At 41.8% G+C, this 12,707-nt stretch overlaps 1 protein-coding gene across 12 annotated transcripts in view; it reads left to right on the top strand.

Annotated features, from left to right (window-relative positions):
* The first annotated feature begins 4,979 nt into the window (after nt 1-4,979).
* PRDM5 (PR/SET domain 5) overlaps nt 4,980-12,707 on the top strand; it is a 221,202-nt gene continuing 213,474 nt past the window's right edge. For 11 of the 12 annotated variants that reach the window (XR_012435351.1, XR_001490964.3, XR_012435352.1 and 8 more), the window contains exon 1: nt 4,980-5,322. Coding sequence is in view for 8 of the 12 variants with exons in the window: in XM_074040980.1 (XP_073897081.1) it covers nt 5,230-5,322 (93 nt within the window). In the remaining 4 variants the exon portion in view is untranslated. The remainder of the gene's footprint in view (nt 5,323-12,707) is intronic. The other variant, XM_015450783.4, reaches the window with a different exon arrangement.

Genomic DNA, 12,707 nt, shown 5'->3' with positions numbered 1-12,707 from the left:
ATAGCATTGGATCTGTGTTGGGAAGGTTAGCCTGGAAGAACTCTGAAATACTTTCAGGATCTTTTCCCAGTATCTTGATGAGTAGCACCTGGCTCTCTTTATTCATATTAACCTCTTTAACAAATGGTCACTGGCCACACCCTTAGTATTCTCTTCTGAACAGGCTTTTTCAGTCTTTATCTGGCCAAGATGCAAATTTTCCAAATCTTTTCACTCTGCTTCCCTTTTAATTAGTTAAAACCTTTGCTCTCATATCTCACTGTATGTAGTTAAAAGTAGCCACACAGAAGTCTGATTGGGTCACTGCTTCGATATTTCTTCCACCATATATCCTAGTTCATCACTTTTAAGTTCTGCATTCCATAAAGTCTTAGGATATGGGCATACTTCAGCCAAGGTCTTTGCTATCTTATAACAAGAATGGTCTTTATTCCAGTTTCCAATACCTTGTTCCCCATTTTTTTCTGGAACTTGTCAGAATGGCTGTTACTGTCCATATTTTTCTCAACATTCTGGTGATAATCCCTAATTAATTTTTAGGAAGATTTTCCCTAATTCTGGGATCTTTTTCCCTTCATCAGAATTGTCCTTCATGCTTTGTTCATGGCAGTATGTACCTTTTCTTGTTTGCTACTCCAAATTCTTGCAGCCTCTACTCATTACCCAATTCCAAAGCTGCTTGCACAATTTCAAGTATTTGTAACAGCAATAACTCCACTTCTTGGTACCAATTTTCTGTCTTAGTCTGTTCTCTTCTCCTATAACAGAATACCACAGATTGGTTAAATTACAAAGAAAAGAAATTTGAGGCCAGGCATGGTGACTCATGCTTATAATCCCAGAACTTTGGAAGGCCGAGACTGGAGGATCACTCGAAGCCAGGGGTTTGAGACCAGCCTGGGAAACAAAATGAGACTCCATCTATACCAGTAAAACAAAACAAAACAAAACAAAACAAAACAAAATAAAATAAATAGCTGAGCACTGTGATATGCACCTATAGTCCTAGCTACTTGGGAGACTGAAGCTGGAGGACTGGAAAGCCAGGAGGTGGAGGCTGCAGAGAGCTATGATTATACCACTGCACTCCGGCCTGGAGACCCAGCAAGATCTAGTTTCTAGTCTTGAAAAAAAGACAAAAAGTATTTGGCTCACGGTTCTGGTGTCTGGGAAGTTCAAGAGCCTACCACTGGCATCTGACAAGGGTTATTTCTTGGCAGAAGGACAGAAGACAGAAGCAAGCTCTAGAGACATAGAGAGGAAATGGGGTTGAGCTTGCTTTTATAACAACCCACTTTCTAGAGAACTAACCCTCTCCTGTGATAATGACATTAATTCATTCATGATGGCTCTGCCTTCATGACCAATCACCTCTTGTTAGGCCTTGCCTCCCAACACTGCTTCTTTGGGAATTAAATTTCCTATACGTTAACTTTTGAGGGACGCATCCAAACTGTAGCATAATGTTACTCAATTTAGTCACATTAATCTTCAGTTTTCGGGCCGGGCGCGGTGGCTCAAGCCTGTAATCCCAGCACTTTGGGAGGCCGAGGCGGGCGGATCACAAGGTCAGGAGATCGAGACCACAGTGAAACCCCGTCTCTACTAAAAATACAAAAAAAAAAAAATTAGCCGGGCGCGGTGGCGGGCGCCTGTAGTCCTAGCTACTCAGGAGGCTGAGGCAGGAGAATGGCGTGAACCCAGGAGGCGGAGCTTGCAGTGAGCCGAGATCGCGCCACTGCACTCCAGCCTGGGCAACAGCGTGAGACTCCGTCTCAAAAAAAAAAAAAAAAAAAAAAAAAAAAAAAATCTTCAGTTTTCTTCCAGTTAAAAAATGTTATGATTTTTTTTTTTGGTACTACATACAAGTGTATGGTACCTTTCTAAAAATCAAGACATTAAGAAAAATTTAATGTTCACACTTTTTCAGGTTTCGGGGACATCTTTTCATGGTGCCGTTGCTATTGTAGAATCAATGCTGAGGATAGATGTTTTAAGAGCAAGAATCTGACACCCTTACCCTGCATTTTATTTTAACAAACTTGTTTTTAATCACACCAACTAAATCTTTATTCTTTTCTGCTCTGGAAACTTGGTTTTATATTCAATTATTACAAAAGCCCTCCAGTTCTCTGATAACTGAAGACAAATATGTTTCAGGTTATTATTATTATTATTATTTCTATCAATCAGGCTTTTAGTCTACCATGGTGCTTGGAATCAGTCATCAATAACCAAGACACAATTAAAAGAGTTCGACAGTATGTGTAAATACTGACACTATGGTAAAATAATTAATTAATATACAGTCATAATTCAAGCCTTCCCTAAAACAAGGCCCACTCAAGTACATACGTTTAAATGCAATAACTAGAGCTTGCTTTATCAATGAAGAAAATTCCCCCACAAGCAAATTTGAAAGTAAGGAACTATGTATTTTGAATAATTTCTTGTGTGTCAAGACAGTGCAATATTTTCTAGAATAAGTAAATCAGGTGCATGGTAGTACTTTAATACCAATTTTTTTGATTTTCTTATTTATTTTTTTAAAGACTGGATTTAAACTCTTGATATAAAGCAGACTTTTAATTTCCCGTTTTTCAAAGATAATATTGAAAGGTCACTTACTAGCTTTTAAAGTTTCGAGAAATGACTCATTGTACTACCACTGTCTTATAGGCTTCAAAATCAAATATCCGGTCAATATTGTGCATTTTGATTTGGCAAACATGTATCCTTTTTATGTGCTGTAATGGAACTTATTATTTTAAGAACTTTTTATTGCTAGTGTCCATGTTTTAGTTAGTAGATCTTCAGAACACTCCATTAAATAAATAAAAAAGAACACTGCATGCTTTAATGAAATATACTGAGTGTGTCAATTGTAACAAAACTATCTGATCAAGCTTCATAAAATATCTGGAAAGTTTCTCATCTTATTGATTTCAGATTTATCTTTAAAATTTTATTTATATACTTTTACCATTTTCTAATTAGTAAAGATGCCTACATTCAGAGAGGGGCATTCTCAAGGCTGCAGCCTTACTCCCCAGAAAGACAGCATGCATACCAATATTTGAGAGATATGACTAAATAAGGATCCCTAAATAAGGATTGATTCAGACTAAAACCAAAAAACACGTTTTCCTCTCCAAGTGATCAAAAGCTGTGGAAATTCTCACGCCCAAAGAGACAGTGGCATAGCATTTGACTGAGAGCCCTGTATGGCTTGAGGGTGGCTGGAAGCCTGTGTTTGACAAAGAGCTGGATGCTCCAGGAAAATGCCAGGGCCACCTTCTGGACTGTGGTCTGGTTCCAGCTGGGCCCAGTGGATCTGGTCTGGCTTGGTTTCAGCCCTGGTTCAAACGACCCCTGGAAAACCTACTTAGTCCAGTTCCTTGTGAGGCACAACAAAAAGCCAAGTAAATTCTAGGCTCACCATATAATTTTTGAACATCTCAGGTCACCCTCAGAAGTGACTTTCATTCAAGACATATTTACTGAACACCTACTACGTTTCAAGGCCATGGAACTCCAAATTCCCCCAAAAGAGAGTTTTTGTTTTTATTGATTTATTTTCCCCTAGAGAAGATCTTCTATGGCAAGTCAAAGGTATAAAAACTCACAGAGTGGCTAAGTGTTCCTCTCCCTACCGTGAAAGCTAAACTTGTATTTCTTAGAAAGAGGATCATGTAATCATTTACTATGTTCCTTAAAGTCTCCGAATATTGACATTACATGATTTTTTTTTTCCATAATGCCTTTTGTTCTTGCTTTTTAAACCTTTTTCCAAACTTGAATCAAAATCTACATAGGGGCTGGGTTTGGTAGCTCAAGTGTGTAATCCCAGCACTTCAGGAGGCCAACGCTGGAGGATCCCTTGAGCCCAGGAGTTCAAGATCAAGATCAGCCTGGGAGACATAGCTAGGCCCTGTCTATTTAAAAAAAAAAAAAAAAAATCTACTTGGGAACTGTCTATGTTCCAAGGGTTTCTTGCCGGGACAGGAATCGTTTCCGTGGTGTGCGTGTAGTCTATAATTTTGTCAGACTTTTGTGTGTGCTTTTAATGGTTTATGAGAACTTCAATTAACAACATCAAATGGTTTCCAAGACAAGACCCTAGAGTAGATAATTACCATATCAAGAGAAATGAGTAGATGACCCCAGGCTCACCTTGAAGGACGAAACAGGCTTTTAAAGGTCCTGGGCACACTGCACAGCCTAACATCTTATTAAAAACACTAGAACAACACTTGTGACTTTATTTCATTGTTGTGGCACCAGATTCTATTGTTTGGGTGTCCCCTCCTGTCTCCCACAAATCCACTTCCGTATGTCTGAAAATCCGTAATAGGTCTAATGATTATCAAGCAAGGGAAGTCTCAGGAATACTGTACCTTGAGAAATATAAGAACTTCCCAGAGGTTATGTTACCATAACATATCTAGTTTCTAGCGCTTTAAACATTAAATTGTTTGCAACATATTTCTCCGTACGTTAATCAACATACTTTGCGATCCCTTATTAAGTTCTAGCTTCTGCAACAAACGTGAAAAACAGCAAAGATGCATAACTCAAATGTGAGAAGCACGGAAATGTCCTAGACCGCAGGGTTTGTTCTCAGTAGTCCGCAATAAGCTGGTTTTCAGAGTCAGGAACTTGATAAAGTTGTTTTGGAGGATGCCCCAGCTGTGCGAAGGTCCATTTCGTTTTGCATCTGAAGAGAAGCAAGCGAGACTTCCCTACCGGGAGTAAAGGTTCAGCGGGGCAAGGTTCGAACACCCAGAGCTGGACAAAGGCGGGAACGCACGCCGCCGTGCCGGGGCTAGGGGTGCTGACGGCCCGCGTAGCTCGTGGGCCTCCGGGTTTGAGGCCCCGGGGTCAGCCCTGCTACGGGCTTCGCGCCCGGGCGCGGGTCCGAGCAGCCAACTTCGGGCCAATCAGCGAGCGGCGTCCCGGCGCCCGCAGCGCCCAGGCCCGCGCCCCCAGCGCCCCCGCAGCAGGAATGGCAGCAACGGATCCGGGCCGAGCCCGACCCGGGACGAGGAGGGGCTGAGCCGCGGGGGATCCTGGAATCGGCAGGGAGGTGGGGATTCTGGGAGGAAAACTCCATTTCCTCCTTCCCTGCCGGCTTCTCCCCTCTACCCTGGCACCCCAAATTTCGATGTGTCGCCTGCCGGGCGCTGAGCGCCGGTGTTGAGAGAGGCGGTGGCCGCCGCGGCCGGGAAAATGCTGGGCATGTACGTGCCGGACAGGTTCTCCCTGAAGTCCTCCCGGGTTCAGGACGGGATGGGGCTCTACACGGCCCGCAGAGTGCGAAAGGTGGGTGACCCGGCGGCGGCCTGCGCGCCCCTGCACCTCGCGCGCCCTGCGCCTCCCGGAGTCGCCCTGCCGCAGGGCCCGGGCGCGGCGGGCTTCACCCCGGTCGCCCCTCGCCCGGGCCGGGCCAGGCGTTCCGCTGGACGGCCGGGGACCGCGGGGCGCGGCGGGGGTGGCCTTTACTCGCTGCGCCACCCGAGCAGGCAGCGCCACGTAGGTGGCGGCGGGGCGCGCTCCGCTGCCGGCCGGTCCAGGAGCGGAACTGCCACCGGCCTCCCTGCTGCAAGATGTCTTTCCTCTCTCCCGCAGGAAGTGAGCGCGGCGGGAGCCTCCCTCTTCCTCGGTTACGGGAGTGAGCTGCGTCTTTGCGTTGGCAAAGGCACGCGTGGGCGGGAGTCTTCCCCCGCGCGCACGGTGCTCCGCCGCCGCCTCTTTTCCTTTAGGATGAATTAATGTGGCTAGAAACTCCTAACTTTCCATGCGGGGATGGGAAGAACAGCCCAGAGCGCCGCTCCACACAGGCCGTAGAATCTCATTCATACACCCAGCATTTCCTTCCCTCCTGGAATGTGTTATATGTGCCTTCAGGGAGGTGCCAACCAGATAATCTTTGAATGTCTGTACCTTTTTTCTCTGATTTTTTTTTTTTTTGGATTTGTCTCCAACATCGGTTCGATCTCTCCAGCCAGAAAGTTACAGGCATGTGGTGAGAGGAAGCACATTGCTCCGTTCGTACAGGAAGGGCCTGGAAGTGTTGGATGTTGAAAGCAAAGGCCTAGGAAGAGAGGCCACAGGAACAGTCCAGCTCTTTGGATTTGATCTTATAATATTATAACTTGTTACAGTCGTCCTGGCCTCCCTCGTCCCCTTTTCTTAGTAGATATTTTGTAAGATGGAGGTTTGGGCAACAACAGGCTTGTTCAGGTAAGGTATGTTCACAAGAGGTTCAGAGGATGCAGTCAGAGACATTAGGGTCTCTTTCAACTGCATTTAACCCCCTCCCCTTAGCCTCTGACCTAAAGAGCTGGTGAAGAGTAGTAGAAAGTGCTACTAATCTCCAAAAAAGGGCTCCATTGACAACATGATCTCCAGTCATCCTTCAGGGTGAAATTGGAAAAAATAAACCACTTATTTATTTTTTCAAATGGGAGTTGGGGAGAATGTTCAAATGTTAAAAACAGGAATAAATACTTTATCTGAATTAGAGATGTATTGAATAGTTGCCAAATGGCCAAATGTTAAAATCAACATTTTTTGAAGGCCAAATACAACCATCACCAAATGACTTCTGTACAGAGTTCAAATTCTGCTTTTAATTCATTCTTAAAAGATGTGAAAAATTCTCAGACCTTCCTTAAAGGTTTCTGGCTTAAATGTAATTACTTTAAAAATTAAACACAGTTCTTAAAAGTCATTTTATTTAATGTTATGAATAGTACTATACCAAACAACTCTACAAAGATTAGAATTATTACATAGTCCTTGTTGTTTCCTTATATTACCATATAGGTTTTTAGAAACAGCTGGCCAACCTCCTTTCTTTTGAGATTTTTATTAATTTCAGCTTATTTTTTCATATATTTGATTCTTTGTAAGTATTTTGTTTTTGGGCATGCAATGAAATGAACAGCTTCCAAAATCATCATATATTATTGCATCACTTTACTATTGCAATGATACTTATCTTTTCTTGGCCAGTTTAACTTTAATATATAAAACACATAGAGATTTTCATCCAGATCACATTTAGAATACTTCTCTATATTTCAAAGTGAATATGCAGATGTTTGCTATGAATCCAAACTATTATTGACTTTTAGTTATGATCCCAAAATATTCAGTCACAAGGTCATGGACAGGTTTGTTGATCTCAGAACTGACCCTAAAGGAAGCTTCAGTTCCTTTTCCTTCCAAAATCTGAGGACAAAGACAAGGCTAAAGCCAAATAGCAGACTTTAGCTGAATTGTAAGGCTGCAGCTGAGTATCAATGCATCCCTTACATGCTTGTGAAAGGCAAATGGTCCCTCAATTCTTAGGTATTTTCCAAGTTACCTTGTACTAGACCTAATTCTGGCCATAAATCAAGGGACCTGAGAAGACAGATTTATCAGCAGCTACATTAAGGACCTTACTTAAAAGTTTTCATGCTCTCTATTCTAAACAAACTTTAGAAGATACCACTTTTAATACATGTGTTGGAAATTACAGATGTTTTGCCACACTTTTATAACACATCTACTTGTATAACACTCCTGTTTTAGAAAGTGATTGCAATTCAAGCCATCTGTTGATTTTAAATTCAAAGAATCTAATCCAGACTGAGGTTGGGAAATCTTGCTAGAAACCCTACCCACATTACATTCACCAGGTTGAGATGGGATTTTCTTGCTGATAGGACCCCTTAATCCTTCTCTAGTCCTACCCCTATTCGTGTAGTGCTTCCTAGAGTGGTGGTGTCTTTGCAGCAGAATCACCTAATTCCCTGGCTTTACCTTAGTCCTACTAGATTTTTCCTTGGCAATTATCCTTTTTTGCTGGTCTGTTGCCTCTAATTTTTTTTTCCCAGTATAAAAATCTGTACAGTGACAATTCAAGAAAAGGAAAAGAGTCAGTTAGAAAGCTTTTGAGAAGAAAAAGGAGACCTGAGTTCATTCACACTTTTACACATTGTGATTTGCTAATAATCAGAATAAGGAAAAATAATAAAATTGAAACTTTTTGCATGCTGTGTGCCAGACCCTGTCTAGTGCTTGCTGTGTTTTCTCAGGAGCACAGTTGAATGCTTCAGTGAAAATGTGGCATTTTAGGTTGCAAAGTATTATGCAGATTAAAATTAATATTAGTTACTCAAAACTCATAAATTAAGTATACGTCCAATAAAAATTTAAAGTTAAGCAAACACCTTACTACATTACATTTTTTGTCTCACGACCATTTTTTTCCTAGCTTGCTTATATGATTGACCACCAGTGGGTGGTCTTTTTGACATTGTGCCTGAAACTGCAAAGTGGAAAGGTTATTTCAAGCTCTCAGATTATGTAATTTTAAGGGAAAGATTAAGGTGGAAATATACTACTTGCAGCTTTCTTTCCCTTTAGATATTTTAGGATGTAGGTTTTTCTTCTCTGACTTTCCGTCATTTAATCATTCATATGTGGCAGGTACTGTACAAGGCCCTGGGGATACACAGGTGAGCAAGACAGACAAGGTCTTTTTCTTCAAGGAGCTTGCTTTCTTGTGTGGGGAGATAGGCAGTAAACAAGTAGAAAATGGAAAATTACCAAAATGATTGAGGCATGTGTTAAATTAATTGCAGGAAATAAACAGGATGAGGCATTAAAGAGTAAATGAGGGGTGGGTCTACTTTAGGAGGGCCAGCAGGGAAGGCTTCTCAGAGGAAATGACATCTGAGCAGAGAGCTGAAGTCGCTGAGCCAGCCAGGAGATTCTCTGGGAAGACAAGTGCAGAGAGCCAACCTGTTCAGTGTAAAGCTCTTCCTCCTTCAAAGTGCCTGTCTCTGGGCTTTGGCCAGAGGCATGCTTCCCAGACTGTGGGATGGCCACTTGGCAGGCTGTAACCTTTTAGGAGAAATAAAGTATTGTCTCCACCTCTCCTTTTCTAAAATTATATCTTGTAATTTTTTGCTAAGTTAACAGACGTCATCTAATTGGCACATCCTCCTTTTACAGGTGAGAACACTGAAGCCCAGAGAGTTGTAGGGAGTCTTAGAGCTCACAGTTACCTCTCAGATTCCTATGCCTCTCACAGTTCCAACTCCCTCCTTTCCAAACAAAGACACACACCTTGATTCTCACTGAGGGATTTGTACTAAGATCATTTGGTGAAGTAAAATCCTAAGTAAAAATCAATCAATCAATCAATCAATACCTGAAGTAAAGGCTTAAAGGTGAGTTTGTAAAAATATAGTAAGATTTCAAAACAAAAGTCAAATTTTACAAAGTTTAAAAAAATATCAAAGAGAGAAAAAAGCTGAAACAGATAAGTAAATAAAAGCCTGTAGAGGAAAAATCACCATGCATAAATGTTAATACAGGAAGACCAGACTTTGTGGGATGAGGTGTTGTGTTGATCAGCGTAGAAGGTGACTTGTCTGAAGAAACATGGATTTGTAGCCTAGGGCTAAAAATCTGCCAGCCAATGTTTGCTTACGTTTCCTGGTGGCTGATGATAACTTATCTGGAAACATTATTGAAGAAATGTAATCATGAAGCCTGCCATATATGCTGTCTCTTCCCTGTTTTCACACATTCACACTTCTCCATAGTGACTCAAGGCAGCTTTGTATTTCCTGGTGTTGTTAAACATTTTTTAAAATTATGTAACTACTCTAACATTTTCTCCAAAACTATATATATATATATATATTTTTGTGTGTGTGTGTGTGTGTGTGTGTGTGTGTGAGATAATGGCAGCTACAATTAATTCAACAAATATTTATTGAACTATGGCAGTTTTTAGGCACTGTTTTAGTTACTAGTGGCAGAAGAGTGAGTGACAGAGACAATGGTCACTAGATGCTTTACACAGTTTTTAGTGAAGTCTTGCAGTAAGCCTGCAAAGGGGCTGTTAGTATCCCTGTTTTATAGATGAGAGAGCTGATGTTGAGGAAGGTTATTTCAATCATAAGTGGATTAATGAAAATTTGAACTCAGGTCATTCCATATACCCTTTTCCTTAAAAATGTTTTTTTCTCTATTGTGATGAAATGCTATATTCACAAATATACAAACACATGCACACTTTTAAAAAAACATGAGTTTACAAAAATAAGAAAAGAGTAAACTCACTTCATCATCTCACATTTTTCATTCGATGGTATCTTGTGGAAATTCCTTTAAGTTACCTACCTTGGCTCTGCTTTTTTTAATGTCTGAATATAGTCTAGGCTGTGGATATGCTGTAATTTGTATTTATTTAGGTCTTGTTTTACACATTCATTTAACAAATCTTTATCACTGTATATGCCAAGACCTATACTATTCACTTTGGGGTACAATAGTGAAGAAAATCGGTATTCTGGCTCTTGGGGAGCTTGCATTCCAATAAGGGAAGACACAAAATAACAGACCTATCAGACCTAACTTTTATACTATGTTAAATATGATAAGCATTATAGAAAAAAGAAAAAGAGCTAGGTGTGGTTGACTTGGCAGAAAAGGTGTGTGGGTGTGTGTGTGGGATGTTATACGTGTTAGATGGGGCAGTTAATCCTCACTAAACAGGAGAGATTTGGGCAATTATTTGAAGGGTGGTAGGAAATTAGCCAAACATATCTGCGGGAAGAGCATTCTAAGTGCAGAAGGGGCAGCTACAGTAAAGGACCTAAGACGGGAGTTTGCTTGTTGCTGTCCAAGAACAACGTGGTCAGTGTGGCTGGAATGAAGTGAACAAGCAAGCAAGTAGTTGAGGAGGTCAGAGGGCTAGTGAAGGGATGAGTATTAGGGGAAGATCCACTGCTTAGAGCCCTTTAGGCCACTGCAAAGCCTTTGGCTTTTACTTTGAGTGAAAGGAGAAGGCACTGCTGAGTTTTGAGCAAAGGAGTGACATAGGTTTATCAAGCATGCCTCTGGCTGTTCTGTTGAGAATAGTTTGCCCGTTTATCAAACATGACTCTAGCTGTTCTGTTGAGAATAGTTTGCCACAGGACAAGTGTGTGAACTGGGAGAGTTAGGATTCTACTGCAGTAATCCATGTGAGAGGTGATGACAGTTTCGACCAAGATAGTGGCTACTTTGGTAGTGTAGGGGTAATAGAATATGCTGATAGGATTGGATGTGAAGTGTGAAAGAATGGGAAGGATTCAGGATGATTCCAAGGATTTTAGCCTGAGGAATTGGAAGGATTGGATTGTCGGCCAGCAACTGAGATGGGGAAGGTTGTGGGCAGAGCAGGTTTGAAGAGGGCAGATCAGGGGTTCAGTTTAAGGCATGTTGTTTTTGAGATGTCTGTTAGACAGCAAAGGGATATGTGAAAGTGAGATACAATTATATAATGCAGTTCCTCCTTCCCATTCTTTAAAATGTCACACATTTTATGTTACATGTTATAAATCTTACAGTACATTTTTACTCTTGTTTCTTTAGATCATCAGTGATCTTTTAGAGCAATTAAAATGAAGACAAATTGTCTTTGTTATGTACCTTTACTTTTTACCATTACATTTATTTATTTATTTATTTATTTATTTGACAGAGTCTTGCTCTGTTGTCCAGGCTAAAGTGCAGAGGGGCGATCTCAGCTCACTGCAACCTTTGTCTCCCCGGTTCAAGCTATTCTCCTGCCTCAGCCTCCTGAGTAGCTACCACCAAACCTGGCTAATTTTTGTATTTTTAGTAGGGTTTTACCATGTTGGCCAGGCTGATCTCGAACTCCTGACCTCAAGTGATTTGCCCACCTCGGCCTCCCAAAGTGCTGGGATTACAGGGGTGAACCACCGTGCCTGGCCCATTTATTTATTTTGAACTAAGTTTCTGTCTGGTATCATATTCTGAATGCTGAAGAACTTCATTTAACATTTCTTATATCACTTGTCTTCTGGCAATGAATTTTCTCAGCCTTTATCTGCCCTTCTGCCCTGCTGTGGTTGTTCTTCCCACAATGGACTTCACTGTGTTATTTTTTGGTGTGGGGTGAGCTGATGGTGAGGGGTATGGGAGAAGGGTTTCTGTTGTCTTGTTCCATTCTGCCTCTTATGTAGGCTTTCTCTGCCTGGGCCCTGGGAGTTGGGCTTTCTCAATATGCCTGTTCCTCTTCCCCAGGAGAGCTCATCTTTTGCCTTGTGTCAGTGGTTGGTCTTTTGTGGGTGAATATTTCTTGTCCCTTCCCCAGTGGTAGGGGTCCTTTGATGGTTGTGGTCTAAGTGCTTGAGCCTGTACTGTTTCCTGCCCTTCTGCCCACAGCGGTGGATCTTTACTGGGGTCATCCTGGGGATGACATAGTTTGCTGCTTTTCTTGCAGTAGCTAAAGGCTTTCTTCTGATATGAGAAAAGGGTCAGGACAGGAGGTGTACACTGTCATGCCATTCTTGCAGCAGCTGCTGTTCCGCTCTTGCATGCCAGCACCACTGAGGAAGTCTCTCTTTGTTTTCCCATCTGTTCCCAAACCTCTCTCACATGGGGAGGTCCTTGGAAAAGAATGTGAGCATGCCTGTGAGCATCCCTTGGGTCTGGGGCTTGCCATAGTTCTATACCTTCATGCTGTCTCACATTCCTCCTTTAGCAAGTGGTTAAAATGCTAGTTGATTTTTTACTTGTTTGGATGGTGGATAGAGGAGGACACTGGCCACAGGTAAGCTAGTGCTCTCCTTAAGAAAAGTTATGATTTTGCAGTTTATCATTCTCATTGTTAGGTTAGTAGTGATACTCCT

Source organism: Macaca fascicularis, chromosome 5 (assembly GCF_037993035.2).
Source record: "Macaca fascicularis isolate 582-1 chromosome 5, T2T-MFA8v1.1".
NCBI classification, from domain to species: Eukaryota; Metazoa; Chordata; class Mammalia; order Primates; family Cercopithecidae; genus Macaca; species Macaca fascicularis.
This window is presented reverse-complemented; position numbering and strand designations above follow the sequence as displayed.